The sequence below is a fragment of the Mauremys mutica genome, chromosome 3 (genome assembly GCF_020497125.1).
Source record: "Mauremys mutica isolate MM-2020 ecotype Southern chromosome 3, ASM2049712v1, whole genome shotgun sequence".
In the NCBI taxonomy this organism is placed as follows: Eukaryota; Metazoa; Chordata; order Testudines; family Geoemydidae; genus Mauremys; species Mauremys mutica.
Genome location: NC_059074.1, coordinates 17719482 through 17740940, shown reverse-complemented (window position 1 = coordinate 17740940; position 21459 = coordinate 17719482). Strand labels below are relative to the sequence as shown.

Below are 21459 nucleotides of genomic sequence, written 5' to 3'. Positions count from 1 at the left end.
TGCAGAGCAGTATAAATGGGTCTTAGCGTAAATGACACTATTGCCCATAATAGCTATACCAAATGGAGAGTTAGGTCTGATTCACTATGCATTACTCCTGTTAAATGCCAGTTCAGTTCCATCAACTTCAGTGAAGTTGGTGGCAAATAACTGGAACAACATGATAAATCAGGTCAGGGAGAACAAGGGGGGCCTGTTAGTTTAATAAAAATGGCCTCGAAGTAGAACGGAGAGATGGAGAAAGAGGCATGGGAGAAACTTGGAAGAAAGGCTTCCCTGACTGTCTGCCTCCAAAATGCTAGGTGAGTATGAGCTCATTTGTTGTTCTGAAGCGGGTAGAGATTTGATCTGATGGGGTCTCAGGGGTCAGATTATACTTTTTTATTGTGTTTATCTGGAATCTACAGCCAGGTGAAGGGAACTTTCTAATGGAAATTAAATCCAATGTGTAAGCAGCATCTGAATGCGTTCTCCCCTGACATCTAGTGATAAACTGCGGGGAAAGACTTCAGGACCAGACTGTATTTGCATAAACACACCTACTGTGCCCAGGTATTCAGCAGACAGATCTGCGTTGCCAAAGTGATCAATTTTGGCTGGTGTTGGGTTACAAATGGAAAATGGGTTTTTATTGTGGCAGCATAAGCTTCAAGCCATCTACAAGAACAGTTGAAAAAAATTAACTCTTCACAGCTTTTCAGACAACATGTAAATATCACTGCATACGCAGTAGGAGAATACTCACATTTACATGCCTCATAAAGCAGAGGATTTATTGGGAAGAGACACCTCCCCACTGCTTTTTTTTTTTAACGTATAAAGCTGTGCCTTTCATATGAGCTAGATAGACAGCTACAGCATCTGCCATCCGAATTCTCACAGAGCCGTGTTCCTTTGGTACAGAACTTCTGTACACTTTGAAAAATGAGAATCAACGATTGCAACATTCTGAAAGTAGACAACTCTACCTCATCCATTGTAATTGCTGTGATCATCTCGGCAACTGAGGCTGTTGTAGCAATTAGGATATATGCTTTCATTGTGGCCATGAATTGCATTGAGTGGGTAAAAAAAAAAGAGATGCTTGACCACAAGTGATAAGATCTTGGCCAGTAAAGGCTTCTCCAGGTTTATATTCTTATGCACATTTATGCTACATCTTTTCTGCATGTCATACTATCCTAGGATGTATCACAAGATCTATGTGTACAAAGCATTCAGAGGTGGCTTCTGGTTTCTTATTTCTTACAACTTCTGCTCTGCTGCCTGTCTTGTTTTTTTACTGTGTGCAGATTGCAAACTTCAGCCATCCCTTCAATACCTGAAACCCGAGAATCTCCAGGATGATGACATAGCTGCTCCTGACTTCTGTGTTTTCATCTTTCACAAACTGCCTTCCTTTCATGAATATTTACAGAATACACTGTAACCATTCCATTTCCAGCTTCTCAGGAAATAAGCCAATAAAATACATTACTCTGAAAACAGATTTGCTTATATGTATTTTATCCTGTTCCAGTGGAATTGCCATTCTTTTCACCACATTCATCATGTCAGCCTTCCTTTTCCTCTTCTTTCTCTGGAGACACAGCAGGAAGATGCAAAACAGCTCATATGGGCATGGCTTGTCCTTCAATACATTCTACTATCTTGCGTTTGAGTAATCCTAAACTAGGGCTCTGAATTATCTAAGGTGCAGGAGATTTGTTAGGGGAAGGAATTTTGTAAAATTTCCTCTGTCATTCAGATGGACGCAAAGAGAAATTAAAAGATTCATGTAATCCAGAACCCTAGGTGTTGATTTTTCCTGTCACCGCAGTGTGAATCAGGAGCAGTTCTACTGATTTCAGTGGTGCTGTACCGGTATACACCTGCTGTAGAGAGAGAATTGGGCCCCTGTTTTAGCTTTGTAGCAGTAAGTGCTTTGGTTTGCTATTTTAACCTGCTGCTAGCTGTTTACTTAGTATTAAGGGAGAAATCTGGACAACAAACCTGAATTTCTGCAAAATACTATTTTGTTATCTTCCTGCCAAAAAATACTGTTTTGGGGGAGACATGGTTTAGTTATGAATTCATCATTATCATACCTTTTTTACCCCTTGAAGAGCAAGCCTCCACTCAAGTATGTAGTAAATGGAACATGAAATATCATGAAAAAGGGCTTATGAGAGAAATCTATTACAGAGTAGAATTGTCTGCTTTATTATCTTGCATTTATAAAGCACATTCCATCTCCATGGAACATCAGTTATTTACAAACTAGGGCAAATAGTACCACTACATACAGTACCACTGAAATGCAGCTGCCTCTGGGTACAGGATTACACACAATGGTCATGCTAATGTTAACACAATGTTGCAGTCTCTGAATGTTGTCCAAGGACACTGAAATACACTCCTTCATTAACATCCCCTTGGCCCACCAAACAGACAGGAAGCGTGGAACTCAGTGTATCACCTTGAATGGATTAAATGCTCTCTCAATCCTGCCCAGTATTGACCAGATTCATACTTGGGCTTGAGGGAGTTTACATATTTCAAACTAGAGGCTTAGAGCAATTCCTTCTTTCAGAAAACAACCGGTGATTTTCAATGTTCTCAAAGTCTACAAATGACCCCAGGAGCGGAGAGTAATTAGGGCCCATTCCCGAGAGGCAGTGATCAGCCCCACAGCTCACCGTGATTTCAGAAGATGGTGCAGATGCTCAGCATCTCTTAGGATCAGGCCCAAAGAGAGTAAGTAGAAAATAACCGATTAAGAAATTAATTCTCTCTCTGAAATTAAAGCAGAAAACCCAGCTTCAGACTTGAACATCCTGGATGTGACATGAGACAAAAGTCTGTTACTATATTAGACAGACAAGGCAGGTGAGGTAATATCTTCTATTGGACCAACTTCTGTTGGTGGAGGGTACATGCTTTCAAGCTACACAGAGCTCCCAGATCCTTGGTTGCATCTGAAGAGCAAAAGTGCAACTGAGGGGTGGAGTATTACAAAGGCCATGTCCACACGACAAAATCATGTCAATCTAACTTACATCAGCATACAGCCCCCCCCCTGTTATTAAATCGCTTGTGTGTGTGCACACTCAGTTTCTTGTGTCAGTGGTGTACATCCTCACCAGGAGTGTCTATATCGACTGTATTGTTAGTTGGGGCACTGTGGGACGGCTCCTCTAGCAATGGCCTTGGCACCTCTTTGTCTCTTTTCAGATTTCAGCTGGAAACACACCTATTCTCTCTTACCTCTTACTTTCTCTTTCCCTCTGCTATTATTTATGGAGTTCAATCGTTAACACTGTAAGTCATTTCAGGATACTGCTTATCTGGAATGCAAAGCTGGATGGTGTTATATCAATGTTAAGGGATTTCTGTGGTCTGTGAACTCTACATAAAATAAAGGAATAATCTCTGCTCAGTGCACTCTTAGGACCAGGGGCCAGAGACTCAATGACCTTAGTGGAGCAATGCTGGTTTATAACAGCTAAAAACCTGAGCCCATATTTTTATAACAGTGTACATAAAAATCTACACATAATTTGCATGTGCAGTAACAGCTGCACGGGCTGACATTGTAATTGCATGTGCAATTAGTCAGTCAGGTCATTTGACATGCAAATCACCATGGCAGCACATGCACAACTCTGTGATTTTAAGTGATGGTAGGATGCCCAGAGATGTTGGAAGAGCACCTCTTTATGTGCATTACAAATCTGAACTTAATCACTGTACAGTAGAATGGTATGTCGGCTTGACTGATCTGGTTAAACTTGAATATTTTGTTGGAATAATTGGGACTTCATTAAATTAGTACTTTTTAACATTTATACTGCAGTAGCACCTAGAGGTCTCAATTAGGTCCTATACAAACATATAGAACATGCCTCTGCCCCAAAGGGTTTGCAGTCTAAAAGGTGGAAGAGCCAAACAATTGGGTGGGATGGGAGGGAATAAGGGGTAACAGAAATAATAGGATACTTTAGCATAAACTAGCTGTGTGTGCAATTCATAGCCAACCAATAGATACAATCACAAGGATATGCGTTTCATGCCCCGATTTGCAAAGGTGCTGAGTACCTGCGCCTCCTACAGATTGCCTGGGGTTGCTCAGAACCTCTGAAAAAATCAGATCACAAAATTAATAGTCAGATGTGGTTCCTCTTGGTCCAAACTTGCCTAGATCTGAGGCTCTTTAACATGCTGCAAAGCTCATCCATTTTCCCAGGCATTCAAAAATTAGGGGAGTTATCAAGATGGGATAAGCGATCTGACCTATTAAGTTGCCTGACCTACTGGAAGTGGGATATATTGAATTGCACTTCAAGTTATGCTGCAGTATTGTTTGTAAAGTTATACCAGAGTGCTGGAACAGATGGATATGTGCCCTTTTTAAAGCATGGTTAGTGCAATGGTTGTATGTACATTTGTTGAATTTGCTATTTCCCCCCATACTTAGAAATAGAACTAGCAGTATCATTATCCCCATTATCTGATTCATTTAGCCCATTTTCATGAATGAATCCTGATCTCCAAATTTATTCAGCATTCATAAATATTCACCAAATAGTTTGGAGGAACAATCTTCAGCCAAAGGCTTGTTCATTAACCGTTCACTTTGTCTATTCGTGTATTGATTATTTGTGCATATTCTTTCCACTCCTGATTGGATTACTGAAAAGAAGGATAATAATAACAACAACAACAACTGGTAATCAGCTAAATAAAAAGCTAACAATATTCTCATTATTTCACAAATAGCCCTTCATTTGCATGTAGATAAGGGTAGAGACATTCCTTGTTGTTAATTCGGTTTTAGTTATGAGGTTTTATACCAGACACACAACAAGGATTGGGCCAGTTTGGAGGCACTGTCCCAGCACCATGAAATAGGTTGTCATTCACCATTTACCGTCATTATACTTCAAGTGTTAGTGCTATCAGCACCTGACACTCACCTGCTTGTTCTGAGACCCATAGATTGTCATATAGGATAACACGTATGTTCTTAGGCAAGCCGTTCAATTGTCTGAAATCACCCAAGTACGTAGTTATAAGTAGATACATATTAACTGGGTCTTGTGGAGTTCAATGGCTGCAAGAATTCATATGGAGTCACCAGTCAGCCCTAGTCATCATTTTTTGCAAATGGAAACCTCTGAAAAAATTTTAGATGCAGACAAAAGATGAAGAGGACATTGGCCTTGTTAGACACAGAGGGACAAATCCTTTAAGTCAATGGAACTACACCCTTATAGAAACCTATGCTGCTCTTGAAAAGTATGTCTGCGCACTCATGGTCACGTTGTGCTCTTGAAGGCACAGTGCTGTCAATTTGGCTCCTAACCTTTTCATTTCTTTTTTCAAAGTAACCCTGAATTTTATATTTTATAATTTAAAAAAAAAAAAAAAAAAAAAGCTTTTTGAGCCAGAATATGCTCCCTCTGAAGCTAATGGGAGTTTTATCATGGACACTAGTGGCAGCAGAAGGGCATAAGATTCCACCATCCTTGTTATTCACTGGTGTACTACAACTTCTGTACCATGCTAATTCAAAAACATAATCAACTCAAGCCTGTTCATGGCATCCGGAGTAAAATGATTATGGTAGCATATAGTGCATCATCATCAGAACAATAACTAACAGATCTGAAATTTGCATAATTTTGCCCTCCAATATTATGCAAAATATATTGCATAATTGCCAGTGAAGATGGAGGACGGGATAAGAGAGATATTCAGAAGGGAGCAAGAAAGAGAGAGATGAAGAATGGGGAGAGCTGCCAAAGACTGGGGAGGTGGAACAAAGAAGGAACCGAGTGAGTGGCAATGAGATGAGGAGGGAGAAATGACTATTTGTGGGAGGAGAAGGCCAGAGCCGATATGATTCAAAGGGGTCAATAGCTAATTAATTGGAGAAACTCTTCTCCTCCCCACCAGAGGGATGGGGCTCTGACCCTTTTCTGCACTTCTCTCTCCCATGCACACTTCCTGCATCCCATTTCTCTCTTTCCCTCCCCATCCCCTTGCATCTCCAACTGCCCCGCACACTCACACCCAAGTGTGTCTCTGTGCCCGTCACACTCCTCTGGCTGCTGAAGGGGGTGGGGTTCTTGGCTCCCATTGTCCCAGTCCCTTTTGTATGGCCCGCTATTCCCTAACCCCAAAACGGGTACAGGTTAGCGGTACGCACTGCCTAATGACTCACCTTAAGGCTGGCCAAACCTTAGCTAGTGCACCAGGGTCATTGCCTCTTGTAGGGAGGCGGGGGAGGGAGTGATATAAGTGGCCTTCAAGAGGGCAGTTCTGCTCAAGGATTCCCAGAGTCTCCTTTGGGAGCTGTACAGCAACTCCTGGTAAGCCCTTATTCCACCCTTCACATGATTGACAATACCTAAGGGGTGGGGCCAGTCTTGCCCACAGCAGATTTTTAACCCCTTCATCACCAGCGTGGGTTTATACCCCATCCCAGTCAGGGCTCTGGTAGGAGTCAGTCCTTCAAACCCCACAAAGGGGCTTTTCTGTTATAAATTCATAACAGTCTCAGCTCAGAACCAGAAGCACCAGGAATAGTCCAATCTTTCCTTTCTGCAGCTTGGGCCTTTGATCTTCTGATTCTGGGAACAGATGATCAGCAGACAATGGCCCCTGCCTCAGAGCACAACATCAAAAGGTTGGGGGTTTGGAGAACTAGGGGTGGGGAATTTGCATTCACCTCCTTTAGATATTTCCCAGGAAATCCACTTCACACATATTGTCCCAAAAGGACCATTCTTACAGTGTTTATTATGGTCCTTTGATCAGCCAGACCTGCCATAACACAACTGTTGCATTTAATACAATGGACTCCAAAGATACTGAAACTTAATTTAATCCTGGTTTTCAAAGATATTGCAGGAAATAGCCATATCTGTCACGTGGAGGTCTGAGGCACGCAGGGGAAAGGAGCAGACTACCCCATTTTTCATTTGATGGGATGGCGCAGGGTGGGGATGAGGGAGTAGAGCGACCCTGAGCAGCTGGACTCTTTCTGTTCCTTCCTTCTACCTCCCTTATCTAAAACCTGCTTTCAGTTCCCGAGGTAGGGGAGCGCTATGCCTACTGCAGGCAGCAGCTCTGATGAGCTGCTTTTTCCAGGATGTGGGATAAGCAGCTGTCAGGTGAATCCAGTAGCAGTATAGACAATACTGCAGGTGAATTAGTCAATAAAGCACTAACCAACTGGCACTTTGCAGTTAATTTCTTGCAGGATCTGGGATTTGGGGGGCAAGAGAGACAGAGAAAAGACTAGTCAATGCCTACAGAAATCAAACCTACAAAAGAGGAAACCAAGGTGATGGCAGGTGCAGTAATAAGAAGCCCAGGACCTAACCTGGAGCTGGATGACACTCCGAATCAGGGGCCTGCACAGGAAGCCAAACTCACTGGCAAGTCTCACTGTGTTTTTAAAACATGAACAATGTTTAGCTACCATGGTGATAAGTAAATTAGAGGAGATAAAGAAAAGGATGACACACCACTCCTAAACACTTGCTATTGATAGCACTGTGTACAGCAGTCACAAAACATTCATTCTAAAGTCCTGGGCGTCTCTGTGGTGGATCCTTCATCCACTGGATTTATCTGGGGTCTGATAGCACCCCCCTGTTGGACCAATACTTTCCTGACTTTGGTTATTTCTAAAGAACCCGAAGGCCACCTTGTTTCATACTCACTCTTCTATTTATTCACTTGAGAACAGGGTTTATTTTTCTTAAGTTCTTTTTTCTTGAGTTCTCACTTTTCATCTGTCTGGTCTAACCCAGGCTCTCTAACAGATGCTAGTTCCTGCACATCACCTTGGCTCTGGTGATGTGTCACCCTAACCATTGCAAGTACAGTAAAGTCACACCAGTGTGACACCTGTACCCCATGTGATACCCCCCATTCACCACTTTTATATGGTTGTGATATATTTTGTACTAAGTTTGTCTTGTGAGGCATCATTTGAAAACTCAATCTGCTGAACATCATTGTCCTGTTAAAATGTGTGTATCAACATTGTATATGGAGCAGTGAGATCTTGCTATATGAGCATTACCTAATATGTGTAGTTCTGGGTAACACCCTCAGACCATTTTCTCAAGGACAAAGGCACACTGGCATGCCAGCTATGTGCTAAAAGGCCATTACCTGCTTAATTAGACATTAAGTGGGGAAATGGATAAACAAAATATTTATAATTCACCTGAAGGACAGCTTGCAGAGCAGTATGCAATGGACTGCTGACCCCATGACCCAGCAAAGACTTTTCCAGCACAAAGGGTCAGAGTATTAAAAAGGACAGGAAGTGAAATCCTCACCACCTCTCTCCTCCTTCCCCTGCCTCTCTGCTCACAGCAGCAAGATCAACTAAAAGACAAAGATGCATCATTGAACTGGGATGAGTGGTCCTGGCCTGCAGGTTTTCCAACCAGTTCAGACTGTGGAAAGCTTTTGGGTAAGAGAAGCTTTTTTGCTTCTTAGCCTTGGTAAAGTTTAGGAATTAGCTTGTGTGTTTGTCTTTGTATTTTTTTTTAACCAATTCTGAGTTATATGACTTATCGCTCAAAAGCTACCTTTCTCTTGTTAATAAACTTGTTGGTTGTTTTATCTAAACCAGTGTGTTTGGGAAGCTTCCATTTGAAACAACAAGGCCGATGCATATTTATTACCATATTCATTGCACTTTGTTGGAATGATGAACAAATTATGAGCTTGTATGGTCCAATGGACTACTGAATGGGACAGGATACACACTTGGGGTGGGGGCAAGGCGGGGACTGAGGGATATGCAGGTGTTGCCCTGTATCTATTCATGGGTGGCTGGGTATAGCATTTGTGTACTCTGCTCGGAGTGACTTTGCATGCTAATTGCTGTGCATGAGCAGGCCAGGAGTGGCTGTTCTGACAGTAAAGCAATGTAAAAGGCACTGGGCTGAAGAGTTAAGGGGACATAGCAGTTCAAGGTTACACCCTGGGGAATGTCACAACCGATTACTCTGGATTTTCTATTTAAATAGCCATCATCATTACAGAGCATGCAGGCTGATCCAAAATCTTGGATCCAAATGCCCCATAACTGTTGGGAATGTTTGCATCCAAATCCAGATCTAAGCTCGGCAACCCAGGTCTATTGCTGTTTAGTGTTACTCAGATAATTGACTGCATGGCTTATTCACCAAACCAAATCTATATTTTTTAACACTGTGAAGCACTGTGGGATACAAATGTTTAGGAAAGATGTCATAAAAAGTAAAACTGTTTTGCAGTAGTGTAATGCTCAGACTAGAATTTAATTCACAGCTACCCATAGCATTTTAGTGGGACATTTGGTAATTATTTTTTATTGCAGAGGCACAAACTTCAGGTCTCCTATAAGGCCATTTAAACATTATTCTGCAGAAGAGCTGGGTACTGAGTTAACAATGCAAATATCCATGAGTAATATTGATATTCGGTAAGAGGATACTCCTCACATCCACTAGAAAGCAGGTGCTTCGTTCTGATGAGACATCTCTGAGGGGCTTTTTTTCCCCAGTGCTATAAAGCTGTGTTTTCCATGTGTTATACAGAAAGAAGTGTAGTTCATCTGTCTGAGTCTAATGGCACAGCATTGCAAGAAGATCTGCTCCTCTGGGACAGAACTTCTGTACATCTTCACGAATTGGAGCCACTGGTATAAATCTTTCATAAAATTAGTATCAAATATAGTTGGCCTGGTGATCCTAGTAATTGAGGCTGCTGTTGGAATTCAGGTACATGCTTTCATTCAGACATTCGTGAATTACATTGACTAGGTCAAACTGAGATGCCTGTCCTCCTAGGCTTCTCCAGGTTTTGCTTCTTCTGCATAGCAATAGTACAGATTTTCTGTGTGACAATCTTTCCTTGGATCTGTTACATGAACTCTACATACCGAACACTCAGAACTGTCCTCTGGTTCACTGCCTGTCTGTGTTTTTTACAGTGTGAGGACTGTGAACTTCAGCTATCACTTCAGCCTAAAACTAATAATCTCCAGGCTGATGCCATGGTGGTTCCTCACTTCTGTGTTTTAACCCTTTTTTCTGTGATATTTATAAAATTCAATATAATAGCTCTATTTCTGACCTCTCAGGAATTAAAACTGAGGAAAAACTTACACTGGAAACACTTTTTTTCCCTCGTGTTTGGGGGTTTTCCCTGTCTTTCACCATATCCACCATTGCAGCCTCTCTCACTCTTCTCTCTCTAGAGACACACCTGGCAGACACTAAACAGCTTATATTGTTTCACAAACCCCAGCACGGAGGCCCATGTTCTGGCAGTGAAAAGTATAAATGTCCTTCATCATCATCATCAATGTTAACTTTACAGCTATGCTGGACATATGCCAAAAATGCACAAAACCTGCATGAATCTTCCCTGTTTAATCATTGTAGATGCTTAGCTGTTGAGACAGTCCATTATCTTGATTCTGAGCCACCACACACTGAAAAAGACATTGACTTGGGGTCTACACCATGCAAGGGGGTGGGGTTGTTTGGGAGAAGGAATTTAACAAAACCTACCTCCGTCTTTCAGGTGGGAGCCATTGAAAAGCAATTCTTTTCTCTTGAATAGATTATTGGAATATTGTTGCCACACTCTCTGCTAGTGCAAACTGGCTCAGCTCCATTGACCCTACTTCTTGGGTAGGGTGACCAGATTACATGAACAAAATATCGGGACACATCGGGGGGCAGGTCCATGGGGGGGAAAGCCGAGCCTGAATATCAGGACAAATGGTGTCCATCGGGACGCGGGATAAATGACTGAATATTGGGATGGCCCCGATTTTATCGGAATGTCTAGTCACCCTATCCTTGGGTCTTCTCTCAGACTGGTGCAAATCAGAAGTGTGGCAGGGCAGGGTAAAACCCCCTTTAAAGCCCTGCCAAAATGCTGGCTGCAGTCTGCTCTCTGGTCAGGAGACACAGGTATTCAGCAGTGGGCCCAGCTGCAAGCCCTAATCAGGGCTGGCTCAGAGGAACATGCTGAGCTGAGTGCTGACAGCTGGACTGAGGCACGGGAGGGCTATAAAAACCCTGAACAAACCTCAGAGAGGAGGCTAGACTGGTAGGAGACAGGAGGGCAGTATCACTGTCTCCTTACCAAAGCCGGAAGCCTCAAAGGCAGGAGACCCTGGGGAGGGTCTGTGGGGCGCTAGCTGTTGGGAGACCGGGGAACTGCACGGACGTTGTAAATAAAGACACTTGGGTGATCCAGCAAAAGAAGGCGTGGAAGACTCTTTATGATACCAGCCTAAACACAGGGTGCAGGCACAAAAGTGGGAGAGCCTGCACAGACCCTGTGACAAGGAGTAAGGCTACATTTTAGTCATGGGTATTTTTAGTAAAAGTCATGGACAGGTGATGGGCAATAAGCAAAAATTCACAGCCCATGACCTGTCTATGACTTGAACAATATACCCCTGACTAAACTTTGGGTGCTCTGGGGCAGCTCGGGGGCACCGCGGGTGCTCTGGGGCAGCTTGGGGGCATCGCGGGTGCCCTGGGGGGGAAGGGTGGCGGTGCACAGCCCAGGACACCTCATGGTGCTGGGGACAGATGGGCAATGGTGCACAGCCTGGAACCCTTGCTGCTGCTGAGGGGGCTGGGGGGCATGGTGACCTGAGACCACGGCTGCTGCTGGGTGGTGGTGGGAGGAAGGGGCGTGCAGCAGCCCGAGACTGCCCCAGCAGCAGCCGGTGCAGCTGGCCCAGGAGCTGCTCGAGCTGCACAGGCAGCCCCTAGGCCAGCCGCACCGGCCTCTGCAGATGTCACAGAGGTCCCGTGACTTCTGTGACCTCTGTGACAGACTCACACCCTTAATCAGGAGTAACATTGTTGAAATAATAATAAAAAAACCGACACCAGTGTAAAACTGTTGTTAAGAAAAGGATAATTAAGGAGACTCACAGTCCCAGATACCCCAAGAGCTATCACAGGAGAGTGGGTCACTTTGTTACTCCCTGCCTCCAGCATGAGGGAGTCTTGTTTGTGCTTAGCTGGATGATCTAATTTCTGATCCCACCAGCCTTCAAGCCACTCTAACCCTCTCCTCTAGACAATGCCAGCCTTTATTTTGCCTTGCAGGCTAACACTAGGTGCACTCCAATCCTCACACCAAGCATCAGAAGCTTAAATAGATCCCTGACCTGACTAGTTCAGGTCTCTGTTTAAGGTCAGGTCAGGTCTCTCTTTACCTTTCTGATGCCAAGTGTGATGCTGGGTCTTCAATCTGCTCCTAATTTAGTTATTGGTGGGTATAAGTTATTCAGTCTCACACATTAGCAGTCTGCACTGTACATTAAAAACTTTTACAGAGTTTAGATACCACATTCTAGGCACATGAGATTAGATTAAAAGATAGAAAAATGGATGATACACCACTCCTAACCACTTCCTATTGAAAGCGCTGTATGCAGCGTATCACAAAGCATTCAGGGTAAAGCCATGTGCTTTCATACTCAAGATGGGCCTGGGGTCTGTTAGAATTTCCTGCTTTACCAGTTCCCTCATGGCATTCCTTGGTTCTAAGAATTCTGAAGATCACTTTGTGTTTTTCTATTGAGTACAAAGTGTATTTTTCACAATCTTTCCATTGAGTTCTCAGCCTCTACCTGTCTGGTTCAATCAAAATTCCTTCCATCCTCCTGCCAGGCTGTGGGCTGCAGCTCCTGCACTCAACCTCAGCTCTGGAGAAGAAAGGAAACATCTTGCGCTGAGCATGTATAAGAGGGATGCAGTGAGCCCACCCCCTTTGGCAGGGCTTGCTACTATAGTTCCCTGACTCTGTTGTTCTTCCAAGTGTCAGGAATAATCTACTCACACTCAAAGTCTTTAAACAACATTCCCCTCACCTGGGGTCTAATTTATTAAAGAAAGTTTCGTTCCCTTACAGTCAGGGCTCCAGAGTCCTTCTTGGGATGGGGTGATTTCAACCTGGCCTCTCCACCCTACAAACTCTCCCCTTCAGTGCAGGGTTTTCTCAGCTCTCCTTCTGGCTGCAGGCTTTCTTTGGCTGGGGTTGGACTTTCCTTTCTGATTCACCAGTCATCATTTCTCAAGTGGGTCTAATAACCTGAAACACCTGTTGCGGCCAGCTGGGAGAGAGGGAACATTGCTCCGCCCTCTTTGCAGGAACAATGGCCTGGGTTTTCCTACTACTTTCCCTCCCAGACACTAACTATGCCCTGAGACCATTTTCCTCTCCCCAAATGTCTACCTCCTTCCCCAGATATCTGGAATCAGATAACTGGCCTTCCAGACTGCCTCCTTCAGCCTTGTTACACAGTGTAGATACAATATGTCACACAACAACATTGTTACACAACCCTGTTACACATTGTAGATACAACATGTCACACCTGGTCTCATTCTATTCTATTCTAGTGGTGCAGTGGGAGCACATTATAGCTAAAGTTGTATCATGATATCTGTTTAAAAGGCCAACCATTCTAAGCCCTCTAAAATCTACATGCTTAGTTGGATTCCTTTGAAATTTGGAGTGCCTCAGGAGAGTGCAAGGTAAGGTCAGAGATCCACATTTGGAGTCATTTGAGCAAGGGGTTCTGGAGATTTAAGCCCTGAAAAAAATAGTCATCTTAAAAAGTTTCAAAGTGGTTTTTTTTTAAAAAACCAAAAGCTAAAGATCAAACTATTCACTAGTGGGTCAAATAGTTTCAATCTGTTGAGTTTTACCCAAGGTAGTGCATGGCGCCCACTAAATATTTGCGGGACCCTAAGGAAGAATGATATTTGAGAAAATATATGTTTTTACACTGTGCATGCACCAACACAGAAAAACAGCTAGAGGGTTTCCATTCCCACCATTTCATAAGCTTTCAACTCAACTCCTGTGAGTGCTCTAAAATCTAAATGGTTACTCAGATTCTTTTAAATTTGGTGCGAGGAGTAGCATTTGAATCATATTTTGGGTCATTTGATCTAAGGGCTCCCAAGTTACTGGCCCCTCTCAAAAAACTGGTTTCCTTCTGCTGCCTTGTACTGTTAGAGATACAGAAGACTGCATGAACTGCAGACCTCCTGTGAATTCACCCTTCTGATAACATATTGCCTTATACACCTCTACCCCGATATAACGCTGTCCTCGGGAGCCAAAAAATCTTACCGCGTTATAGGTGAAACCGCGTTATATCGAACTTGCTTTGATCCACCAGAGCGCACAGCCCCGCCCCCCTGGAGCACTGCTTTACCATGTTATATCCAAATTCATGTTATATTGGGTCGCTTATATCGGGGTAGAGGTGTATATCAAAAATGTATACACTTGGACTGAGGCTAAGATGGAAATAGGAGACAGATGTGTTGCAAGTCTCTGGATAAGGATAAAAGGGTACAAAACAAGGGTGGTATCATGGTCGGGGTCTACTACAGACTACTAACCAGGAAGAAGAGGTGGATGAGGCTTTTTTTAAAACAAAATAATCCAAAGCACAAGTCTTAATGGTGATGGGGGACTTAAAACTACCCAAACATCTGTTGGGAAAATAACACAGCAAGGCACAGATTATCCAACAAGTTATTAGAATGTCTTGGAGACAATATTTTTATTTCAGAAGGTGGAGAAAGCTACTAGGGGAGAGGCTGTTCTAGATTTGATTTTGACAAATAGGGAGGAACTGGTTGAGAATTTGACAGCTGAAGGCAGCTGAGGTGAGAATGAAATGACAGAGTTCATGATTCTAAGGAATGGTAGGAGGGAGAACAGCCAAATAAAGACAATGGATTTTCAATCAGCCAAACTTTAGAAAACTCAGGGAGTTGGTAGATAAGATCCCGTGGGAAGCAAGTCTAAAGGGAAAAACAGTTCAAGAGAGTTGGCAGTTTTTCAAAGAGACATTAAGGGCACAAGAGCAAACTATCCCACCGCGTAGCAAAGATAGGAAGTCTGGCAAGAGACCGTTCTGGCTTAACCAGGAGATCTTCAATGATCTGAAACACAAAAAAAAATAGTCCTACAAAAAGTGGAAACTAGGTCAAATTACAAAGGACAAATGTAAACAAATAACACAAGTCTGTAGGAACAAAATTAGAAAGGCCAAGGCACAAAATGAGATGAACCTAGTTAGAGACGTAAACGGTAAGAAGAAAACATTCTACAAATACATTAGAAGCAAGAGGAAGACCAAGGACGGGGTTGCCCCATTACTCAATTGGGGGGGGGGGAAACAATGACTGAAAATGTGGAAATGGCAGAAGTGCTAAATGACTTGTTTGTCTCAGTTTTCACCAAGTTTAGTTACAATTGGATGTCTAACATAGTGAATGCCAGTGAAAATGAGGTAGGATCAGAGGCTGAGGTAGGGAAAGGCCGGATGAAGTGCATCCTAGATTACTCAAGGAGCTGACAGGAGATATCTGAGCCATTAGAGATTATCTTTGAAAAGTCATGGAAGACGGGGGAGATTCCAGAGGACTGGAAAAGGGCAAATACAGTGCCCATCTATAAAAAGGGAAATAAGAACAACCCAGAGAATTACAGACCAGTCAGCTTAACTTCAGTACCTGGAAAGATAATGGAGCAAATAAATAAGCAATCAGTTTGTAAAAACCTAGAAGATAATAAGGTGATAAGTAACAGCCAGCCTGGATTTGTCAAGAACAAATGTGTCAAACCAACCAGATAGCTTTTTGATGGGGTAACAAGCCTTGAGAATGGGGAGGGGGCGGGCGAGTGGTAGATGTGGTATATCTTGACTTTAGTAAGGCTTTTGATACTGTCTCACATGACCGTCTCATAAACAAATTAGGGAAATACAGCCTAGATGGAGGTACTATAAAGTGGGTGCATAACTGGTTGGAAAAGAGTTCCCAGAGAATAATCCATCAGTCAAGCTGGAAGGGCATATTAAATGGGGTCCCGCAGGGATCAGTTCTGGGTCTGGTTCTGTTCAATATTTTCATCAGTGATTTAGATAATGGCATAGAGAGTGCACTTGTAAAGTTTGCGGATGATACCAAACTGGGAGGGGTTGCAAGTGCTTTGGAGGATAGGATTAAAATTCAACATGATCTTAGGAAGGAACAATAAATTGCACACATACAAAATGGGGAATGACCGCCTAGGAAGGAGCACTGCAGAAAGGGATCTGGGGATCATAGTGCACCACAGGCTACATATGAGTCAACAGAGTAACACTGTTGCAAAAAAAGCGAACATCATTCTGGGATATATTAGCAGGAGTGTTGTAAGTAAGACACAAGAAGTAATTCTTCTGCTCTACTCCACGCTGGTTAGGCCTCAGCTGGAGCATTGTGTCCAGTTCTGGGCACCACATTTCAGGAAAGATGTGGCCAAATTGGAGAAAGTCTAGAGAAGAGCAACAAAAATGAGTAAAGGTCTAGAAAACATGACCTGTGAGGGAAGATAGAAAAAACTGGGTTTGTTTAGTCTGGGGAAGAGAAGATTGAAGGGGGGGACATGATAACAGTGTTCAAGTACATAAAAGGTTGTTACAAGGAGGAGCGAAGGTGAATTTTTCTCATTAACCTTTGAGGGATAGGACAAGAATCAATGGGCTTAAATTGCAGCAAGGGAGGTTTAAGTTGGACATTAGGAAGAACTTCCCAACTGTCTCGGTGGTTAAGCACTGAAATAAATTGCCTGGGGGGTTGTGGGAGGTCCAGAGAATACGTAGTCCTGCCATGAGTGCAGAGGACTGGACTAGATGACCTCTCAAGGTCCCTTCCAGTCCTACCATTCTATGATTCTACATCTAAGAATACATTAATCACACACACCCCACCTAGGACCGAAGGGGTTTTGAGCTGAGTCACTGGAGGCTGCAGAGAGTCACAAGTGGTAATTTCATCTGGGGGGAATGTAATGAAAGTATTGGGGGGGGAGATGAGGCATGTGAATGCTTCTTGGTAGGGGAGTGGTATTAGGGGCGTAGAAGTAGTGGAAGGGGCTTGGGGCTTCAGCAAGGGGAGGGTGGCTGCTCCAGGTCACTCCCTCTGTGCAGCACAGCGTCTGCCTGGAAAAGCCCAGCTAGGGAAGTGGCATTGGCCCATCCCCTCCTCTCCCTGCCCAGGCCTGGCTACCAAGGAGTGGGGCCGAGCAAGCCAGAAACATGCCGGGCGGAGGCACAGCAGGAGGACAGAGTCTGCTTCCCCTCCCCCCCCCCAGGTAACTCTGGCCGGGAAGGGTTGAGGAGTCACTATGGAAAGCACCAGGAGCAGGTTCCTTCCGCTCAGTCCAATCTCGGGACATTGCCTGCGCCCCTCCCCTTGCTGAGGTGTCTGTGAGGGTGCAGGAGCTCCGGGGAGACACTGGGGTGCTGTGGGTCTCCTTGGCCTGACCCAGAAGAATGTTCCTCACTCCTGTGTCCCCAGCCCTGGCCCAAGGAGGTGGGGCTGGAGGGTTCCTCCCAGAGGCGACACGTGGAGTCATCATGTCCCCCTGCCCCCTCCCCCCAGTATCAGCAGGTACGAGTTGTCTCTGCCAGCCACTGCCTCCACCTTCTAGTGGAGGCACACCTAACACACTGACTGCACCTGGCATGTATGCAAATAATTCCTATTGGCTACTGCCAGCTCCAGGAGAACAGAGGGTAGGTGGCATGGACATATTGTTGAGGTGGCTTTGTGGTTTTGTTCTTTGATAGTGTTTGAGGGAATCCTGTGAGTGAGAGTGACTGGGCTGGAAAAGGAGGTGAAGAATTTGTACATTTCAGCAACTGTGAGGTTGGCAGAGTAAAGCGGGGGGATGTTACTGGTCATATCGGGGCATTGCTGAAAGAGGGAAGAGCTAAGGTTGCCTAGGCATTTCCTGGTTTTCTGAAGTTTGAGTTTTGCTCAACTCAGCCTTTTGCAAGGGGATGACATATCCCCAGGCCGTGTTAATTGTAGTTTGTTGCCATTGAATTCTATATAGGTTTATGGGCCAGCCCATATCACCATAGTATCTGAGCGCCTTCCAATTGTGCATTCAGCTAAGTAAGTAACGTGTCATGTGTGGTTCCTTCTTTCTCTCATCTTCATCCTACCGAGGGAAATGATGTGTGCCTTGTAAGGTTTCGGTAGGGATTTTTTAATACATACACACTGCTCTGTGTTCGAGCAGGCAGGCTGAGGAGGGTGGAGTTGTCGACCGCAGTCCTCACGCCGGAGCCTTAGGTAATCTTTTAGATACACTGGGGTTCAGGACTTTGAGCACCTTGAAGATAGGCACCTGGAAGTTGTTTCAAGGTTCTATGGGAAGCCAGGCAGGCCTGGTGAACTTTTCATTCATTACAACAGACTAAACACACTGCAGACTGACCATGCAGAGTATTTTACTTTAAAATAATAAAATCTGACCTGTGCAGTTTCCTCTCTTTCTGCTATTACTTAGTACTAGAGGTGGTTCAAAACCAAATCACCTGATCAAAACACCACTGAAATCTGGAAACGCTGGAATCCAGATCTGGACTTTGCAGCTGACCAGCTGCCTTTTAAATGGGCTGAACCAAGGCCTGGGTTCAAATGCTCTTGAACTTTTAGGAATATTGACATCCAAATCCAGATCTGAACTCAGCAACTCAGGCCCATCCCTGTTTCATAATAGCAATGCATTTATTCCTCTGGTTTCTCCAGTAATGCACATCTTTATTTTTCAGCTGTGTAAATGTACTGAAGTCATTCAAATTTCAGACTAGAAAATTAATGAACACAAATGTAATATATTAGTGGGTTATGTGGTATATGTTTTATTTAGTTTGTATTATTTAGGCGTAAACAGAAGGCCTCCTAAAGGATCATTTTAAAAATTGTTTTTACTCTGTACACAGCTCTTCAGAATGAAAATGCAAATATTAATGAGTGATACTGATACATTGTAAGAGAATACTCCACACATTTACATTCCTGGTCAAGCAGATGCTTCATTATGAAGAGACGTCTCTGAAGGGTTTGTTTTCCCAACTATATAAAGCTGTGTTGTCTATAGGAGATACACAGACAAGAGGATAGTGCATCTGTCAACCTCATCCCAACTGTAAAACGTTGCATGATGAATGTTTATTTCAGAGCCAGAACTTTCTTAAAGAATGGGATACAATGATTGTCACTTTGTAAAAGAGGATAACATCACTGAATCAAGCATAATTGTCCTGGTAATCTTAGCATGTGAGGCTTTTGTCGGGATGTGGATAAATTCTTTCATTGTGGCCGTGAATTGTGTTGAACGTGTCAAGCAGAGATACCTGTCCTCAGCTGATAATATCTTGGCTGTCCTGGCATTCTCAAGATTTTGCTTCTTGCTCAAAACAATGTTACAGACTTTTTGCTCAACATTTTACCCAGAGATCTATTACCTGAGCTCCGTGTTCCAAGTATTCAGAGCTGTTACCTGGTTTTTTAACTCTTCCAATCAATGGTTCGCTGCCTGCTTGTGTGTATTTTACTGTGTGAAAATTGCAAACTTCAGCCACCCCCTCTTCATCTGTCTAAAATTTAAAATCTCCAGGCTGGTGCCATGGTTGCTCCTGGGTTCTGTGTTTTTATCCTTGTTCAGCAGCCTCCCTTTCCTTAATTCTGTTTACAAAATAGAGTGTAATGATTTCAATTCCAGTCTCAAAAGACGTTACAATGTGAAAAATGTCACAGTGGAAACATCTGTGTCTCACATACTTTCTATCTGTGGCATTGGATTTTCCATGGCGTTCACCATATTCATCATTTCAGCCTTTCTGTTGTTGTTCTCTCTCTGGAGACACACTCGGCAGATGCAAAACAACTCGAGCAGTTTCAGGAGCCCCTGTGTGGAGGCCCACATTCAAGCAATGAAAGCGATTATGTCTTTCTTCCTCATCAACATTGTTAACTTTATAGCTTTGCTGATCTTGTTGACAAATATATATCAAGAAACAGCTGCTGCAAGCGTTGCCTGTACAATCATTGTAGATGCTTGTCCATCAGTACATTCCATTATCTTGATTCTGAGCAATCCCAAACTGAAAGAAACATTAATTAAAGTTATGCGTTATGCAAAACAGTTTCCCAAGAGAAGTGGTGGAAGTCCCATTGCTTTGAAGCTGGACTGGACAACTCACTAGAAAATATATCACAGAAAACAATGAAGCATTGTCAAGAACTAGACTAAGTGATTTAATAAGGCTTTTCCATCGCTAATTTGTACATCTTTATGATCCTGTGATCGAAGGCCACTTAATTTTGTTCATCTCATGTACTTAGTATTTCAACATTATCTTGCATTTATGAAGCACCTTTGATCTAATGAAACTTACATGTTTTTGCTGTGTACAGTCCAGTGCTCTAAATTGTCCAATGTAAGAAAAGTCCAGTTCAGCCTATTACATAAAATTATTTATACAAAGCAGCAAAAATTTAAGACAAAAAGAACACCCAAGGACTGTGTTGAGATCATGTCTCATGAACAAGAGCAGTGTAGGACTAGAAATCAACGGACCAAAACAGGTGTCCTGGAAATTTGACCTAAATGGTGGAGAAAATAATGAGGGGATAGGATATTTCACCCATCACTCCCTTTTGAGGTCCTGAAAAAAGACTTCAGGGGAAGAATCAAGTTAGCTGGCTGGGAATGAGCTTCCCGCGCCTTCCCCACTATCTTCTGGGATCTATTGTGACATCTTTGGACCTTCACTGCCTTGATCCTGAGAGATGTCCTGCCTAGTTCTGGCCAGAAAGAGAGACCCAGATGGCATCAGTACTTCAACCAGCTCCTGCTAAATCCCAAACACCATCTCAAATGTAAGACTTTGGTTCCCGCTGTCACCCATCTCTCCCATTCACGTGCCCTTTTCCTTCCCCCACCTTTTTTTTCTTCTCTTTCCTTTTGCATTTTGTCTAGAAAGAGTCTGGCTTAGCCAGCCAACACCTTCTCTTCCTACACTCCCGTGAGCCCATGACCAGAGAGGCAGCTAAAACAGTGCCCTAAACAGTCTGATGCTGGTACAAGTCTGACAAGCCTTGGAGCAGCTGATCAGATCATGTGCTGGGGGGCTGTGGTTCTCCAGCAGCAAGGCTGCAGGTAAAGCAGCAGCACTAGAGACAGAAGCTGCATTTTCTATCTGTGCTGATCTTTTATTTCACCCTTTGTGTCTGTTGCTCTTGTTTTGTCTTCAGGGAAACAGGATCAGATTTTAGCAACAGTAATGACAACAGCTCCAGCCCATCTCAACTAACATCGCTTTTCCCCAAAAGGGGCAGCTACTGCCATCTTTAATACTATCTAAAAGACGATCAGACAGGCCTAGGGCCTAAGGGAATGGGAATAAGGGATGTTGGTAAAAAAAAAAAGCCTCACTTAATACTTTACATTTCATATGCTTTACCTGTTTTTCCTTCTTTTTCTGTGAGACCAGATTTCATGGTCCATGATGAGTTTTTCATGGCTGTGAATTTGGTAGGGTCCTAGTGATACCACTACATA

General features: G+C 43.5%; 1 protein-coding gene across 1 annotated transcript; it reads left to right on the top strand.

The window, feature by feature from the left end:
• The first annotated feature begins 19093 nt into the window (after window positions 1-19093).
• On the top strand, window positions 19094-20101 carry LOC123366114 (taste receptor type 2 member 40-like). Its single transcript, XM_045009246.1, has one exon. The coding sequence runs from the start codon at window positions 19094-19096 to the stop codon at window positions 20099-20101; it is 1008 nt and encodes a 335-aa protein (XP_044865181.1).
• Window positions 20102-21459: the final 1358 nt, after the last annotated feature.

What these genes read in the sequence shown, in the direction of transcription:
- LOC123366114 (XM_045009246.1), top strand. Translation starts at nt 19,094, where the DNA reads ATGGGATACAATGATTGTCACTTTGTAAAAGAGGATAACATCACTGAA.